We start from the raw sequence: 17,912 nt of genomic DNA on the forward strand, positions 1-17,912 counted from the left end.
GGCGCAGAAGACTTATGACGTCTGTTCTTTTTTTATACTTGTTTTTGGGTGTGTTCGGCAATTAAAGCAAGGGAACGAGCAAGGTATAAAAATAAAATAAAAAGAGGCGAAAACGCCACGCGGGGCCGGGAGAGAGCTGCAAGGAGTAAGGCAAGTACATGAAGTGTGAGCCCTTTTTTTTTTTTTTGCTGCACGATTTGGGGCTCTACTGTACTGTCTGTGCTGTATGTGTGTGTGTGAGTATGTACGAGTTGGGACCAGGGGGGTGTTTATAGCAGGACATATGCATGTTAGTTACGATATACTGTAGGTAGTTTGGATATTTTCCTTTTTTCTGGTGTTGTTCGTTTCATGTAAGGCTGTGGGATTGTGATATCATAGGCCTTCCATTTATTCAGTTATTCTACACAGAGGGATTCATTGGTGTGTTGCATTTTCTTGTACGTCTAAGGGTTGCTGGTATCCAATCCGCGTTGCATTGCATGTGTCTCACTGCAAGATACTGAATTTCTTCATGCAAACTACCTAAGAAAAGAAAGCCAGAAGAAATGCCCCGCACAGCGGATTTCTAGCTCCAGTCACTTTTTTTTCCCTCTTTTCCTTTTTCGCTGAAAGTCTCTTCTCGCGTGTGTCCCGATGCTGCACTCGTCCTGCACGGCTAATAATGAAAAAAATACCAACAGCAAAAGAAAAAGAACCAATCAACCAACCTGCATGTCTGAGGTTGGAAGTAAGGGCTGGCTACTGTAGAATCCCTGCTACAAACGACGTAATGCACAGTGTTTGGCACGGAGTACGGAAGCCCGTTGATTCTGCAACGGTTCCATATACTGTGTACTTTGAGACGGCAAGATCTTCAAATGTTGATTTACAGCGCCTTTGACTTGGGGGAACTTGTACTGTAAGCTCGGGGCTTTTAGGGGCCTCTTGGAAAAGCTGCCTCTGAGCTCATGTGGGTTCTCAGCCGATGATCTTGACGCAAGCCATTGCACCTGCGCCGGAACTCGGGGGCCTGCGCCATACACTGATCACTGCCGCTTCCAGCAATGATCTGTCCCTGAGGCGAAAAAGTGAGCAACCAAAAGGCTCCAGCCCGGGTATATTCCTGTTCTATACCTTGCCTTGCCTAGCCTTGTACTGTACTGTGAACGTACTGTAGATAGAAAAGAAAGGAACCCTTGAAAGTTTAGTTGGTTGGATGTTGTTCGTGTGTGGTCCGCGTCCATCCTATCGCCATTTACAAGGTCTCCCCTCCCCCACCGAGAATCGCCATTTACCATCCATGGATTACCACTTCCTGTAACCATCTACAGTATTACACGAGCCAATCGTTCTTTTGGGGGGGTGGGAATGCATATCCTTTCGCCCACATGACGCACGCACGCCACGCATATGCAGCATATCGCTGGGTTAGGCCCAAGGGGTAACCTTCTACAGCAGCCGGAAAAGAGAGCAAAGCCGAAGCAGAAGACAAAAACGAAAAAGATCCCTATGCTACTGCAATGTCCCCGAGGTTGTCATGCAGTAATAACAACTCCCTACATATGCAAGCTCAAGGGGGTGAGGAGGGGAGGTGCCTTATCAAAACTGGGAACTCAGACGACAGAATAAAGTGTACTCGTAGAACGGAGATAATAATACCCGACTCAAGAAATAATACCCGGGCTCAAGAACATTCTACATGTTCTCCTCATGAATATCAGTCGGATGATTTTTCCCCACACATCCCCTTTTGCCTTTCAACAGTCCCAGCCCTGGCCCTTCCTGCATCCTCCTTCATGCACTGATGCGGTAGAAAAAGGGGGGCGTATGGCGTTATGGCGTAGTTCTGTAATAAAACACAGGGAGCGCCGATCGTCCATGGTGAGCGTTTCGGGACTTCCCAGGTAAGAATGGGAAAAAAGGAAGCAAATCCCAGGCGTGCTTTTTTCCCGTAACTTGGCACAAGCTTGATTTCCATTTGCTTTAGCTTTTTTCTCCATCTGCTAGTAATTGGAAACTTTTTCGCTGCAAGCACCCCTGTTCGTCGTAAGGTTTCGAGTTGCGGTAGTGAAGAACCTTGCTGTGAAGATCATTAACGGAAACGAATACCGGACTGGGTCCCGTTGGGATAGCGATAGGCAAGGACAAAAATCGCAAGGTAAACAAAAAGGAATGGCACGGAAACGTGAAAAAATTACCGTCCGTACAGTACAGTGTTTCTATGATATGCGTTACATACGTAAGTCGTGCCCATCCAGTGGCCAAAAAATACCATGCCAATCCTCCTCCCCCCATGTGAGATCACCAAACACCCCCCAATGATGCCATCACTCGATGATTTTGCCCTTGAACCCGGCCAACCGCTCGCTCTCAAACACCAATGGGCCTCCCCCTGGGCCGCTCGCATCAAGGCTCACCGTCATACCGCTCCTGTCTCCCACGACGCGCACCGTCTCCCCCAGATTCCTCAAGTCAACCTCGCACCCCTGCGCCGTGGCCTGACCACCACCATCCAACCCATCCGCATTGACGACCTCTCTGATCTCGACCAGCGGATACGGCAGCCAGCCTTCCCGCAGGGGAATCAGGATGAGCGGGATCTCAGCCTCGGTCTCTGGCGTCGACGTCATGGTCTGCGCCAGCGACGAAGCCGACGGCCCCGGGATGACAAAATGACCCTTTCGACGCCCACCCAGGAGCCACGTATCTGCAGGTGCCGTGACCTCATAGCTAAACTCTTGATCGCTGCGAACAGAAGAGTCCGTGTCCCAGATCCGCGTCCACTTGAGGTGCAGCGTCGCCGGGAGCATCTGGTTCGTGCAGACGGTTGGGAGCCCCCCGCCTGCGCTGCCCACCACGGGACTTGGGATGAGGCTCTGCAGGCGGATGTCTGCCGTGTGGAGGACTGGTAGCGCGGGTATTTCCACCGGGATGAGAATCGACGACGGGTCGATGACGCCGTCTCTTGGTATGGCGAGACGGCTGTTGGCTTTTTGCCAAGTTCGAACAAACGCCGACAACCCTTCGGCCGCATTCTCGCCGACTCCAGGTGCTCCTCCAATTCCTCCAAAGTGCTTCTCCCATGCAATATCCTTCAAATTAGTGATTGCCAGCTCTCCCAGCAGGGTGGCTTGCTCAAGGTCTCGCGGCTGTAATATGGCCTTTAACTCTTGCCAAACTGTTGCCACAACATACTTGGAATATTGCTTCAGGGGTGTCGTCTCCAGGGCTTCTATTAGAGACCGCTTAACCAGTTCTTCCATCTCAACTTCCAGTAAGGTGTAGTCAAGCTTCAGATACAAGGTCCTGCCCCCCTTTGGCATCGGCTTTACTCCCGGTATCCTCTTCACCTTGAACAGCAAGCTCGCTGGCTGCTTTGGAAATATGAAGACGGGATTTCCCGGAGGCACGCCAAATACAGAATCAAAGAGATCCGAGCTTAGGAGCTCGCTCTTATAGAGCCGTAGCGGGCTAGATGATGCTGTCGACACGTTGAACCGAGAAAAGAGTGCTTGGTGCTTGAAGACGTCTTGCACATTCACGCCGAGTGCCAAAGCCACATGAACTGCTAGAGATTTGGCCAGGTGATATGTCTCGTCAGATTCCGTAACGTATGTAGCCTCAATCTTGGCAAAGATATCTCCCACGTCCTGCTCTACAGAGTATGGGAATCGTATCGTAACTGTCGTGTCGGCGGCGACGGCGTCAAAATGAAACACGCCAGCTTCGGGAGGCTTCGCAAACTCCATTGAAGATCCCACAAATGCTGCCTCCGTAGTGAGGAAACGCAGGCCTCCAGTAGCTGGTTTCACTCGTACCTCACATTTCTTGATGGAATTCCACCCGGTGTGTATTACTAGGTCAAGAGAGTTATTCTTGTCCAAGGATGTCTGCTTTGTAGCAGACATGACAACATCGAATGTGCTAGTACGCTGGAAAAGCATAACATCGGCATGTTTGAATATGTCGGTTGTGCTGGATGTGAAAGCGTTGATATCCCGCTCAAAGTGTAAAACGAGATTTTCTGCTGAAAGAACAAGTCGATCTATTTTATAATGTCCCGAAGCCACAGACTATAGGGGTATCTTGTTAGTCTTTTTCCAAAACACAGGTTATAAGTGATTTGAATGCATTACTTACTTTGCAGTTCACTCGTATCTTATTCTTACCAGGCGCCAAGGTGATAGGTGAACCGGTTGCTGCCTCAAACAATCGCTCTCTGCTTGGTCCCTCACCGACAGATGTGATTCGCACTTTTGCGGCATCGAACGAGATATCCTCTGGCAGCAGGCTCCTGATGCTTATATTCAGAGAACAGCCGTCTTGGTTGTCTTCGTACTCTGGAAACCCATCCAGTTCCACATCTGTAAAGAAGTTTTCCATGGGTATCTTTACCTCTTTTGACAATGATTTGGCCAGCCGTGTAAGCTTTTCAACTATGCCAGTTACTGGCCATGCATCCGGATACGTCTTGCCTTGTGAGAAACTCCTAAACCCCGGTTTCTTTTGCAGACGCTCCTTTTCCGCGGCACAGTACATGGTCAACAATTTTAACGCAACACCAACATGTTCGCCCTTTGGATTCATCTCATCCAAACATTGGCAATACATAATGAGCATTGATAGCTCGAGTAAGCTCCAGCCGCTCTCTCCGAAAAAGGGAGTGGTGAGTGAAAAGTATGATGAAGCAGCCTTGTAGTCCTTCAAATGAACTTTCAACACGGCCAAATCCGCCATGCTGGAGTGAACCGCATGATCATGGTTGGCTACCGTGAAATGGCGCATGGCCTTGTCTGTAAGAATTTCAAATAGGCGATAGAAGTCTTCCTTGTTGTCGACTGCAGTCCGCAGCACGGGGTTGACGATACCCGCCATCAACGGAGCGTATGCCTCTTCCGGCGAGGAAGGAGTGTCAGAGTCCTTGCTTTTGTCATTATCATCGTTCAAATCCACGTCTTCCATTTCATCCATGCCAATTCCCCTCACCAAAGGGGCTTCGTCCCAGCCGTCGCTCCAGCTGCGCTTCTTACCAAGGCTCGAGAGGATGCTTCTGGAAAGCATGTAAAGTTCAGCTCGGCGAGCTGCCAAGTCCTCTAAGCCGTTTTTAAGAAAGCTGTTCGTCCCATCACCGGCTGGGAATTGTCTGCCGGGTCCAGGGAAGAAACCTGGACTAAGCGGAGGCGGCGGAATTCCTCCAGATCTTGGAAGTAGCGAGGAGTTGCGAGCTGGGTGGATCATGGTTTTGGGCTCAGGGATAGAAGACTTTGGCTCAAGCCCATCTCCATATGACAGCGAAGACGGCGGGATTGGCAGCGCCTTGGTTGAGGTTTGAGCAAGAATTTGCTGGGCAACAGAAAAGGCAAATGAGGACACCATATTGTCAACCGTTTCTTCTGCCAAAAGGCTCAGTTTAGGGGGCTTGCGGCTTGGTGTTTTGCTTGCTGTTAGCCCCAAGATGACGTCTCGTCTCAAAATCTGCGAAACAGAAGGGATAAACTGTAGCGTCCGCTGACATATCTCTGCAAACGTGATGAGATTTTCCGGCTCGTCCTTGTTGTTTGGCGGCGGCAATGCCATAGGAGCTTCCCCGTAGAGGATAGACTCCTGCTGGTTTTTGAGCATGGCAATGAGCTCTTCCTTGGAAGAAAGCGCGTTGCCAAGCCTGAGCAGCAGGGCAATTTGGCGGGAGAAGATGTAACATCTAAAGTCGAATACCGACACCTTGTTCGCCAAGATCATGTCCCGGTATGCCTTTGTTGTCGAGCTGATGGCTATCTCGTCGAAATTTGGGCCTCTAATCTCCGCTGCTACATTCGTGTTGGTGTCACTACCATCATCACTGCTATCGCCGGCAGCAATATCCAGCGCTTTCTCGGCAATGTCTCTGAGCTCTTCGGTAAATGCCAGCATTTCACCACCGTGTCTCTCCGGTGAGCCTGACTCCAGCTGCTCATGTAGGACTGTATCCAATCCGACGCTGAGCTCATCATAGCCAACTAACGCATCTTCTACAAGACCAACGCTCTCAAACCCCCTCGCCAACCCCTCTTTGAGGATAAAGAAAGTGCAAAAGTTCCAGCCAGGTAGGGTTCGCTGTGCGTCCTTTTCCCGAATATCCTCTTCATACTGAGTTACTCGCATGTCAAACGAGGCCAGTATCAGGCTCTTGATTTTCGCTATTAAATCATTCCAGGCGTTTTCGGCATCTGTTTCTGTCTCTTTGTAACCTGATGGCACTGCTGGTACAACCCTAGGTAAAAGATCGTACGGTACGTCGTTGATACCGATCCTAATCTGCGAAACATGATCCTGAGATCCCTTTGTCGTTTCGTTGAAGTCTGATCGAAGCTTCTCTAATAAAGGGGTGGTCCCTGGGCGCCATCGCGAGGCCGCACTCTTCTCCGCTGAGGCCGAGTTTCCGCTGCTTCTCGGCTGAGTTGAAGCTGCGGTGTTGGGGAGGACGACGTGAACAATGAGCCATTCAAACGCATCGTGATTCTCTTGGCCAGTGCCCTTCTTCGAGGTGCTCACAGGAGAGGTATGGTTCTTGACCCACTCGCGAACCTCGGCTCGCACCGAGTTCTTGTATGAGTCGTTGTCATCGCATCGTACCAGCAGCAGCTTGAGATAAGGGGTTCGACGAAGTCCCGGGATCTGGTGTCGCCGCAGATTCCCACTAGCTTTCGAACGAAGCGACGGCGGAGCTTTTCCCGAGTCCGTAGAGACGCTCACGCTGCGTGATCGCAATCCGTCGCCCGCCCGCGAGACACTGCCCGAACGCCGCGATGTCGGTGACAAGGTCAGCTCGGGGATTTCGAGACTCCCCCGAATCAGCTCAACATGGAGCGTGCCGATTGATCGTAGCGGCCCGGAGTGAGACTGCCAGTTGAGATTGTGCAGGGGAAGCCGGGGGACTAGCCCTGGGGCCAGGAGCTTGTAAACATCGTGGGGATCGAAATACTCGACTGCGCAGGTCGCAATGCCGTTTGAATTAGTTGGCCGGATTCAAAGTCTCAGAGCAGTGATTTAGGTGCTCTTACCTGTTACCGTTGACGTCGACGTCTGCTGTTCCATGGCAACCAGGTCGTCTCGGTCTGTTGCATTGTCGACCGCCTGAGACGTGCGGGATGTCGATGCGACAGAAGAGCTGGCCGCAATAGTCGAGGTGCATCGCCGACAAGGGTGACCCCTGACTGGAGGTCTGAATGCTGCCAATAGCAGTTGGGGAGCTTCATCAGGCCGGGATTTACGTTACTCCGGGCTTTGGGCGGTGAGACAGCTGTGATGCAGGGAAATGATGCAATTCCAGTCTCTATAAACAGTGAATATCTGGTTCTTCTCTTTATTTACATGGGAAATCATATTGTTGAGAATGTGCAGATTGCTTTAGTAAATGTGAATTGTGTATATTTGTCTGTTTCAATGCAAATAAAGACATTCTATCAGACGAAGTCAATCATGTAAGCCGCATTCCAGGTACCATCGTGGCGGTTCCAAAGCACGTTACTGGCGGAGGAGGGGTGGCAGAATTCTGAAGGAGGGGCATGACGCATCTGCACCGAGACTTTCATGTGAAAAAAAAAAAGTGCAATACAATTCATTCTCTCTTACGAACCATCAAACTTGATATCACAATGTCGCTCCTACAAGCTGTCAAGTACCAACGAGGCAAGCTGGAGGTCCTTGACCAGCTCCTCTTGCCCCACGAATTCCACTATGACACCGTCTCAACTCGCCAAGAGGCGTTCGACAGCATCGCTACGATGCGAGTGCGAGGCGCCCCGGCCATTGCTATCGTAGCCAGCTTGGGACTCGCTGTTGAACTGCACAACAACCCCGTTTCGGGCACTTCAGATGAACAAGTCATTTCTCAGATTGATGAAGCATTGGATTACCTCAAGCAGAGCAGGCCAACAGCCGTCGATCTGACCAACGCCATCACCCAGCTCAAGGCGACAATTCGAACGGCTGATGGAAAGGGCAAAGAGGCGATTGTGCAAGCATTCATCGAAGAGGCGGAAAGAATTTTCGAAAAGGACCTCCAGAGCAACCTTTCGATCGGAGACTTTGGCGCACAATGGCTTCAGGCTCAGGCCGGCGCTTCGCCCGATCAGAAGATTTCCGTGCTTACACACTGCAACACCGGCGCGCTCGCCACCTCAGGCCATGGAACAGCACTTGGCATTATCCGCACGCTCCAGTCCAAGGGATACCTCAAGCACGCCTTCTGCACCGAAACTCGACCTTACAACCAAGGCAGCCGATTGACAGCATTCGAGCTGGTCCACGAGGGCATCCCCAGCACCCTTATTACCGATTCCATGGCAGCTGCTCTTTTCAGAACCAAGAAGGCGGAGAACAACATTGCAGCCGTCATTGTTGGCGCTGATCGTGTCGTTCGCAACGGTGACACTGCAAACAAGATTGGCACTTACCAATTGTCCGTTCTAGCCAAGCACCACGGCATCAAGTTTATCGTTGCTGCTCCAACCACGAGCATTGATTTGGAGACAAAGACTGGCGATGGTATCAAGATTGAAGAGCGTAAGAGGGAGGAGCTGACACAAATCTCCGGCGCAGTTGTTGGGCCAGATGGTCGTGTAGATGGTAACAACAAGGTTCGCGTTGCAACGGCTGACCAGCGGATCGATGTGTGGAACCCTGCCTTTGATGTCACTCCTGCAGAGTTCATCGATGTCGTCGTGACGGAGAAGGGTGCTGTGGAGAAGGGACCCGATGGTACCTTTGACTTTAGCAAGATTTTGCCTAAACGGTGGGCAAAGGTGGTTGGTTAATATAGAACAAAAGGAGGAAGAAACAAGAGCAGGCATTCCACATGCCCTTGGAAGGGATGGCACAGGGTTAGAAAAAAAAGAAAAAGACCAGCGTTAGTGCACAGCGTCATTAGATTATCTTTTAACATACATATCTAATATCCAAATCAATTACTTTAATACCCTCCTCATTGGTTCAGAGCGTGGAGAATCAGCTTCTGGTAGTCTTCAACCGCCTGCTCCAAGTCGCCAACAGTGATGTACTCGTGATCACCGTGAGCAACGAGAATACTGCCTGGGCCATACAAATATCGGACGTAGTCAGCATCGAGATTAGGAATGTCCGTGCCGTAATTGACAACAATTTGGTCAAATCCTGAGTTGCAGGTCAGATCATATCCAATGAGATATAGCTGTCATAGACTTACCTTCCACATCGCAGTTGCTTTCATAAGGTCCATATCCATGTGTGCATTCAAAAGTGAAGGCCTCATCATCGACTTCAGTCAAAATATCCAAAATCTTCTTCTGCACTTCCTTGTGGCCCTCTTTCTCAGAGCCACTGGCAACGCGGGCTGCCAAGTCGACAAAAGCCCTAGCAGGAATCACGTTGGAAGCAACACCGCCATCAAATCGGCCAGCATTGAACGTCGTGTTGCCAAAGAGAGGGCTGTAACCGAGATCGGTGTCGTATATCTTGTTCATGGCTCGAATCATCAGCTCGTTGGCCGACTTTCCCATTTCTGGATAGCCGCTGTGAGCATCCTTCCCCTTGGCCACGACAGTGCAGAAGAGAGCGCCCTTGTGGCCACACGCCAGCTTGTTCTCGGTAGGCTCGCCAAAGATGGCAGAGTCGAAGCTTAGAGGCGGGTTCATATGCTCGAGAGAAGCGCTAAAGGTCTTCATCCCGTCGCCAGTTGTTTCCTCCCCAACAACAAAGAGCAGGATGATATCCTCAGGGTTGACATTCTTGTTTGTGGAGAGCAATTCGTTCACCGCCAAGATCTGAGTGGCAACACTGCCTTTGGCGTCCGTTGTGCCGCGGCCCTTGATGATTGTGTGCTTTCCGATTTCGCCGCCCTCAATATCCCAGGGAATATGAGGAGGAACCGTGTCAATGTGGCTCGTCACCAATGCCTTGTAGTTGGGCTTTCTTTCTCCGCGCCAGGCCAAGACGTTGAATCTGTCGGGCACATCTGGATTGTCCTTGGGCGGAGCGATGAATTGGATGGCCACATGGTATTGTTCTTGCTCCAGATAATCGACGAGGAATTGGCCAACCTCATTTTCTTTACCACTGACCGATGGGATGGAAACCAACGACTCAAGCAGCTGGAGCAGTTTATCCCGGTAAGACGGAGCGTCTACCGCGCCGGTATGCTGCGAAGTTGCCGATGAATCTGAGTGACCGACCTCGGAAAGCGGTTGCTGTTGTTGGCCCGCACAGAGCGCCAATAGCGCCGGAAACACGACTGCGGAAGCTGAGGCCCAATGCATCTTGTTGATGTTCAATGCTTGAATCTGCTCTCAGTTGCACAAGGGCGGTGATGTAAACAAAGCCAAATGACCGGGTAGCTCAAGCGCCTTGCGACGGCTTATGAGCTATCAATTGACAGGCTTCAGCTCCACGTGACCGAGAGTTGGGATCTTCGTATTTGACATGTTTGATGCTTTAGCGATGTTTTGGATGCATTGATGGCCAAACTTATTTTTTATTCTTTTCTCTCTTCATCTGGGATGATCGATGCTGTTCTGTCGTAGCTTGTTTCCGAGAAGCTATTGGAAGCTATGAGAGCTAATGGCGACTTACAAGGTAAGCTCTAGGTGAGTGAGTCTGAATGACGTACGCGGGAGAGCTACGATGACACCCTACTAAGATGCATGCATTAAGCCTCCATATAGTAATAAGGACTTCGACTATCACATCAGCAGCATAGATGCCGGTACTTAGTAGTTCTAGATTATTATATTTCTCAAATATAATAACGATAGCAACATATTATTAGGTTCATAGAAAAAAAATAGTGAGATTATGACAATAGCATAACATACTCCCTTCTAAAGCTATAGATGAATCCTCTTAAACACACAAGATCGCTGGCTTATTCAACTCTCTTAAACACAACATTCACCTCTTCACCACCAACTTCCACCTCGACACTCAAATCTCCGCCCTCCTTCACATCATCCTGCTGCACCAGCTTCTCATTGACAAAAACAGCCCAAGTTCCCGCAGGCAAGTTGCTTGCCACCGGAGCTGCATCAACCCTTCGGCTATCCCACGTCTTCATAGTCAACACCAAAGCACTCTCTTCACGATCCCAAACTCCACGAAGACAATCAATACCCTGGCCGAGATCAATGCCGTCAATCCACGGCTGCGTTGCCGCATGACCCCGCCGTCGAGACTTCTCCCACATCTGCTTCTGTCCATCCGGCACATTCAGTCGCGCATATCCAATCGACGCATTTCCCGAAAATGGATCCATGTGCGTCCATTCTCCAGCTTCATTCGTCTTGGTGTCGTTCCTAGGATAGAACAGTCCGCCATTCTCCCACGTTGGCTGTAGATGCTCGTCGGCGTACTTGAGTAGGCCATCCAACTCTTCCTTCTTGCCTAGCTCCGACAGCCATTGGACAACGTAACCAAAGGTCGGCCTGGAGAAGGGGAATGGCGACGGCGGGAGGGCAGCGACACTTTCTCGAGCTCGAGCAAGAACGGCAGCGTCGTTTTTGTCCGCATTTTCAGTTTCCACGAGCTTTCGGTATTCTTCGGCAATGCGATCCTCGTGGAGTTGGACCTCGCCGTCGATGTTCGTGATGAAGCCGTATACTTGTTGATCGTACAACGACTTCACGGTATCAGAGTTCCACGTATTCATATAGGCATTTGCCCTGTGTAAATATCAGTAAAGAACCTTCTTTGCATCAGCTTGTCCAACTCACCATGCAGTCCATCCAACGGATTTCGGTGGCAACGTCATGTCTTGTCGAACAAAGTACCAGTCGACGTATAGCCCGCTGGGAGAGACCATGCCTTTCTTATCCCAAGCCGCCTTGTATTTGTCCAAAACCTCGCCAGACACGTCGGTCCCATCTCTAGCGTCGTTGTATTTCATCGCAATCAACTATTGTAGAAAAGAATTGGTTAGCTCTCATTGAACCTCATATAAGTCACTCTGGCGAAGAGACTTACGGGAAATTGATTGCAGACGACAAACACCAGATTGGGTTCACAGCAAACACCCACCCAACCATTCCTCTCCATCTCGCGAATAATAGCATCTTGCAAGCTCCGGTTATCATAATGAAAAGACTCAGACCCGAAACCAAAGAATAGAGGATCCCAAACAAACGTCAAAGATTCCGGCTTCTCAAACTCATCATCGTCAAAGAGCATAGCGTATAGACTCGTCATCAGCAAGAGATGGCCGCTGTACATGATATTCTCTCTGACGACTGGATCCGCCCAAGGCTTCCTCAACTCCGTTCGATCAGGGTCAGTTCGGTTTCCGGAGAGACTCGTGTTGAACCAGTAAGCCCATACCTCTCTCCGCAGCATCTTGTGGATCAGACGACGCATGAGGGACTTGAGTGGGCTTCTCAGGGCCGGTAGACGGTGATAATGCGCTGCTCCGGTGCCGTATGCCATGGTGGCGAGCTGGTAGCGGTAGGCATCGAGGAATTCTTGCATCGGCTCCTGAGTTCCCATGTGATGCCATTCGCCATCCATTTGGCTGGCGAGATTATGGAAGTGACGCAAGTGTCCAGCTTGGGCGGCATTGAGCTTATCATACTTGGATAGATCAACAGAGTGACCTTGCATGTTGTGAGAACCCATTGTGACGATAACTGGACCGGAAAGACTATGGGGCAGTGTAATTCAAGCTGAACACCCGCCGAGATCGATAACCCAGAAACGTCGATTTCTTCGTTGTATATCTCCTCAAAGCTAGCAGTTGAAGTCGCTGATGGTTCAGTAATCTTCTCACCTCCGACACCATCTCTTCTTTTTATATACTTTCCTTCAAAGCCCCTAAAAAGCCGTACACATACTACCTCTCTCAGCTCCAGACAAACTATCTCAGCTCCAGGTATCCCTTGCGCCACCAAACCCAGCCATCTCCGCCAAGCTAACAACACCTCGTCCCCCTTCAAAACACCACAAAAAATGCCGTCCCGACATGCCGCCAGCATCAAAAGTCGCACCTCGGTGTTTTACTCGCCCCGAGTCCTAGTCAAGTCCGCAACATCTGAGGGGGGCAGAGCATGCAAATGTAACCTCCATCCCGCTGACTAAACTTATATAAACACAAGACAACGGAGATCTATCCGCCACGGACTGAGCTGTCTCGGACCGCTCATCGGATCGTGTGCACGGCAAACCTGGTCTATTTGCTGGGGTTCAGAAGTTGATGCCAGCTAGTATTGTTCTAAATAGCCGATGGCGTTCGGATAGCCTTACTAAGGAGGGTTCACCAATCCGGACGGCTTACTTCCGCCCCGTATTCAACTAGCACCATGTACAACAACTCAAATCATGCTGGATTTTGTAAAAAACAATCTGGGGGGGGATCCATTGTTAACCTCGGAAGCGGCGTTGCTACTAATCCTTAGTGATCATTATTAAAGACCAGACGCTTGCCGACTGGGAGTACATGCAACGGCATACGGTTAGATCGTATTCTAGACTGTCTTCGTATCTATCCTGATTTGAGTAAAGGAACATAGGCTATGTGATCCAAGATAATATATGTGGCTATGCTCTCTCATAGGATCTGCATTCAGGGGCTATTTATCCTCAGTCAATGTAATATAGCAAAATGTAGGTATTGCTAATTCGAAACTAAGAAGCATCAGTGGCAAATCAAACGGCCTTTATAAGATATTTTCATTCCTCTTCTGATAATCATTACGCATCAGTAGGATACAGGGCGAAAAGAGCTATCGATGCCCAGAAATTACTCTACTCTCTCCAACAAAACCCCTGTTGATACATATGCTTCCTGCTACATTTCGGGGTTGCTCCACCAGACAGTCGTGAGAACAAGGATAAGATAGCCAAACGTTCAAGGCAGCTTATTGGCCGTCGAGGTCGGGCTATGCGAGAGCAAAGCTGTAAGGTGAGCTCTAGGATTTGGTCGCTTTTGGTTATCGTCACTCTTGACGGCACTTGCGGGAGCAGAAGCAGAATCACGAGGCCTCTTTGTTCCCTTTTCAATCGAGTGCGCTGCTGCGTTTTCCACTACCACCGAACCGCTCTCCAAAGCAGACAAATAGTCCTCGACAGAAGATATCTGCTGGCTGATATCTGGGCGAGCCGATCGATGTTCTCGGGAGCAATTTGACTCGGCTTGTAAGCTGATACTGCGTGCGTTGTACGGCCGGCGAGCGCCTTTGCGCACTTCGCCGCGATCCTCGTGAGAATTTGATGCCGATGATATGCTTGAAGGAGATTGACCTGGGGCTTGAAGGTAATCTTCCCTGTGTGGCCCCAATGCAGAATTAGGGGTGGTAGCATGAAGATTGCTTGCCAGGAGATGAGCTGGTGTTGGTTGATTAAGCAACGAGTGTGCGAATGAATTCGAGACATCAATCGAGAACACATTATCTTCTGCAAATCGAGGCAAGAAGAGGCCTAGGCATCAATGATCAGATTAACTGCGTGAGGGGATGAATGACTGCCTTACTTCGGTCCATACCTTGCGAATCCCTGTAGCGGCTAGTTTCAATATCTGAGATCTCAGCGGGTGGGTTTAGATACTCAAATTGATCACGACCAACTCCATGTCGAAAGTTCTGCAGCTCCAACGTTTGATCCAAGTAAGGCCCCATGCCGTTGCTAATTGGCATGTAAGGCTGCAAATCAACATTGGCAGGCTTTCTCCCTGTTTGGCCCGTAGGTGGGAATAACTGCTCTTCGCCAAATCGATACATATCGTTCGCTCCCGTCCCCATTCCATTAAGCCACTCAAAATATGCATTTGAATCGTTAATACTCTCTAGAGTGCCAGTGCTGGTGCTTCCAGAGGTAGAGCGACTGCTACCACTCTGGTAGCCAGATTTCCTATGCCCGAGCCGTATAGATCGATTGGCCATGGCACTATGGAAGCTTTCAGTCGATGAAGATGGCAGAGTTGCAGTAATGCGGCTGTACTTTCTTCTAGGTGAATGAGCGTGGGAGTCAGTATCGTCAGAAGGATACGCTTGGACCGCCCTCGATGCAACAATTGGAACTCGTCGCCACATGGAAGGATTCGGCCAGGCGATGCAGGAGGCTTCAAGTATTTCTAGAAAAGGTTCAGCGTGTCAGTTTTGTAACGACACAGAGCCATGGAGAGGGTCAAATCAATATACCTAGAGGCGCATGTTGAAAAGAGAATGCTACGACATTCTTGACCCGCTCAATGGGCATCGAAAGAGAATCCCGCGGGAAACCTTCACTGATGACAATTTTGATGCGACCGAAGTCATCGGCAGGATTCCAGTGATTTTGTCGAAGAAGCTCCTCGCGGAAGCTTGGAAACCTCAGAGGTTCAAGATCTCCGTTCTTTGAAACCCCTATGGCGGCCACGAATTAGCAAATGCAATGCGTCAGCATCTGCTACGGGTGTGGTTCCTACCAAAGCTATGGATGACAACATGCGGCCAGTCGCCCTCTCTATCTAGAGGTGCAGACCTATAAAGAAATTTAATATCAGCCAGTCAAATCCGTATCAAGTAGCGAGATGCCTGTGAGGGAATGGCATCGAAAGCGAAATCAAGACATACGCAACCAACTGTCCATCAACGAATACGCGAGCCTCAAAGTTGGCACTGTCGCCAAATTTGCTGTAGCATCTGGTAAACTGGCTGACAATCGGAGAGGACCAAGAATGGATCGAGACTTGGAATGGGGTTCCGGAGGGTAAACTCGGTATGAAGCAGCAAACCGTGGGCAACCCAAAAGAGCCATGAGGGCTGGTGAACTCTACGACCATTAACCACGCAACTCAAATAATGTGGACTCGTCGATTGACCAAGTCCGGGTGCGCAAACTGCCGAAAGAAGGACACATACCTGTATCATGAATAACATGACAAGCCACCTTGAACTCTTTGATGGGGACTTTGCAATCCCGGGGGAAGAGCAGAATATCCCAATCTTCGAACCGCATTGTAATTACGGTTTTTGGAAATACACAGCCAGCAGATCAAAAGAAGTATAGAAAAAAACCAATCGAATGCAAAGAAGATGCCCCAAAGAGCCGTCTCGAAGAGTCCAAATATGGCCTTTGCTATTCCAAGGTTAAGTTGGGGGAGAGAATAATCAGATTCGCACACACAATCATGCCTGGAGATAGGCGAGTATCGAGTGGCAGGGCAACGCTATCGGTCCATTCGCAGGTCTTTTTTCCGCCACAATAAAGCGACTGACTTCAAAAATAAGGCAACTGCGCACGCCAAGTGATGAATTGCTCGCCTTTGGGCTCGCTTATCCTCCCGAGACGTCGCTTCTTCGCGGTTTCCTGCGGTGTTCTAGTTGCCAGGGAAGCTAGAAGAAAGCAAATAATGGGCAGAAAGATTAAAGTTCAGAGAGTTAGAAAATGTAAGCAGCAAAAAGCAGGGGATTAGAGGGAGACCCCGTGATAAGGAGACCGCCTCCCCAATATGGCGTGTCAGTAAAAGGCCGGCAGAGCATGCACCTATCGCCGGTGGCAACGGCATCTGCAGCAAGACAGTTCAGCTCTTGGGAGATGAGCTGATGGTGCTCTCGGGAGTAAATGACCTTGCTTTGACGTAGATGTAATAAATTGTCTCATAATCAGGTTGACGAGTCTTCTATGGGTTCATCGAATGGATATCAGCCTAAACATAGGGTACCTCACGTCAAGTACTACAATGAGGCACTTGACGCATAATCTTGATCGGCATCGACTACAAGAGCAAAAACAAGGCACTATGCATAGAATCCTTCCCGTCTCTTTGGTTCATGGTCGATGCGATCAGAGCTAATACCGGTAATGGCTGGATATATATTCACGAGCGAGAACGCCGTGTCATAGAATGCCCCTAGCGCAGGCCCAAGAGCAATATTGCATATACTGAAAGGAGTCAGTCCAAGGATTCAATTGTAGATTGGCCATCCGAATATCCAGGCTGTGCGAATGTCTGTCCCAGAAAGAGAAAGGAGCATCATGTAAGAAAAAGTTTTTATTCTTGATTATGTACAAACTAACAGTTTACCTTACGGGTCCTCATCGCCAGCCATTCGTGCCTATAATTTCATCTATCAGCATAATTCCCACTTGAAATCTAGTCGTTACATCGACATATTACTTACTCTTACGGCTCCAGGGCCACCCAATTCCCGCTCCAGGCCATTCTCGAATTCCCTGGGGAAGGCAACCCTGTCAGGGTAGTTGAGGTAGACAACCCCTGAAACTCCGAGGAAAACGGCAATGAATGTTCCAACCATGATCAGACCAGGTCCCGTAGTAGTCCACGTATACTCCCAAGGGGAGAAGATACCCATCATGTCGTTATCCTCGTGAACCGGCTCGCCAAAGTTTCGTCGCTCCTGAGGGTCCCACCAGGTCGCATATGGGTCGCGGAACTGTCGCTTGATTCTAGGCGGGTTGATGTAGCCTCCGTTCTACAGCCAGCAGTTAGATTCTCGAGCGTTTTATCCAATCAACACTGGGTCGTTACGAACCATTCCAGGGTCCTGAGCTTCGCTGAGTCGCGGGAAATCGGGGTACTTTTCGTCAATCACTTTCTTGTCGGAGAACTGGGATGGCAAAAAGCCTCGTCGCTGAATCGTGGGGAGCCTTCGGCTGGCAGCCATGGCATTGCGCAGAGCCGAAGCTCGCACAAGTCGTTGTGGGAGCATCTGCAGAGATCGGAGAGCTCAGTTGGTCGGACGGTTCGCTTTCTTCAATCGTCTTGCGATTGTGGGATTGGCTCGGCGCTCACCTTGGGCGGATTGACTGTTGTTTCAGCGCCCAATTGCTGCGTAACGGGATTGCTCTCCGTATAATGACCTTGACAGTCTACCGAATTGGTTAGATTTGAGGTTGTAACGACAATCGACCTGCACAGCTGGTGCCTCAGGCATCGAGCCCAAGATTCTCTGCAGCTGGAGGGAATTACGACACGGGATTTGTATCGGACCGCC

General features: G+C 49.9%; 7 protein-coding genes across 7 annotated transcripts; 1 reads left to right on the plus strand and 6 right to left on the minus strand.

The window, feature by feature from the left end:
* Positions 1-1,876: 1,876 nt before the first annotated feature.
* Positions 1,877-2,430, minus strand: M431DRAFT_447871 (hypothetical protein). Its single transcript, XM_024915242.1, has one exon. The coding sequence runs from the start codon at positions 2,275-2,277 to the stop codon at positions 1,966-1,968; it is 312 nt and encodes a 103-aa protein (XP_024773619.1). The 5' UTR covers positions 2,278-2,430; the 3' UTR covers positions 1,877-1,965.
* M431DRAFT_86772 (hypothetical protein) lies at positions 2,310-7,056 on the minus strand (the record flags this gene model as incomplete). Its single annotated transcript, XM_024923715.1, has 3 exons — positions 2,310-4,055; positions 4,123-6,947; positions 7,023-7,056. 3 exons carry the CDS (start codon positions 7,054-7,056, stop codon positions 2,310-2,312), a joined length of 4,605 nt encoding a protein of 1,534 aa, XP_024773620.1.
* Positions 7,057-7,616: 560 nt separating this feature from the next.
* On the plus strand, positions 7,617-8,777 carry M431DRAFT_88109 (hypothetical protein; the record flags this gene model as incomplete). The annotated part of the gene is made up of 1 exon (XM_024923872.1): positions 7,617-8,777. The coding sequence occupies one exon, from the start codon at positions 7,617-7,619 to the stop codon at positions 8,775-8,777; it is 1,161 nt and encodes a 386-aa protein (XP_024773621.1).
* A 167-nt stretch (positions 8,778-8,944) lies between these two features.
* M431DRAFT_87896 (hypothetical protein) lies at positions 8,945-10,253 on the minus strand (the record flags this gene model as incomplete). The annotated part of the gene is made up of 2 exons (XM_024923845.1): positions 8,945-9,132; positions 9,185-10,253. The coding sequence occupies 2 exons, from the start codon at positions 10,251-10,253 to the stop codon at positions 8,945-8,947; spliced, it is 1,257 nt and encodes a 418-aa protein (XP_024773622.1).
* Positions 10,254-10,858: 605 nt separating this feature from the next.
* Positions 10,859-12,597, minus strand: M431DRAFT_495901 (hypothetical protein; the record flags this gene model as incomplete). Its single annotated transcript, XM_024917427.1, has 3 exons — positions 10,859-11,651; positions 11,703-11,884; positions 11,953-12,597. 3 exons carry the CDS (start codon positions 12,595-12,597, stop codon positions 10,859-10,861), a joined length of 1,620 nt encoding a protein of 539 aa, XP_024773623.1.
* A 1,228-nt stretch (positions 12,598-13,825) lies between these two features.
* On the minus strand, positions 13,826-15,912 carry M431DRAFT_495902 (hypothetical protein; the record flags this gene model as incomplete). Its single annotated transcript, XM_024917428.1, has 6 exons — positions 13,826-14,394; positions 14,459-15,046; positions 15,114-15,317; positions 15,380-15,435; positions 15,528-15,726; positions 15,816-15,912. The coding sequence occupies 6 exons, from the start codon at positions 15,910-15,912 to the stop codon at positions 13,826-13,828; spliced, it is 1,713 nt and encodes a 570-aa protein (XP_024773624.1).
* Positions 15,913-16,982: 1,070 nt separating this feature from the next.
* M431DRAFT_88345 (hypothetical protein) lies at positions 16,983-17,627 on the minus strand (the record flags this gene model as incomplete). The annotated part of the gene is made up of 3 exons (XM_024923897.1): positions 16,983-17,012; positions 17,079-17,390; positions 17,451-17,627. 3 exons carry the CDS (start codon positions 17,625-17,627, stop codon positions 16,983-16,985), a joined length of 519 nt encoding a protein of 172 aa, XP_024773625.1.
* Positions 17,628-17,912: the final 285 nt, after the last annotated feature.

The sequence above is a fragment of the Trichoderma harzianum genome (assembly GCF_003025095.1).
Source record: "Trichoderma harzianum CBS 226.95 unplaced genomic scaffold M431scaffold_7, whole genome shotgun sequence".
Taxonomy (NCBI): domain Eukaryota; kingdom Fungi; phylum Ascomycota; class Sordariomycetes; order Hypocreales; family Hypocreaceae; genus Trichoderma; species Trichoderma harzianum.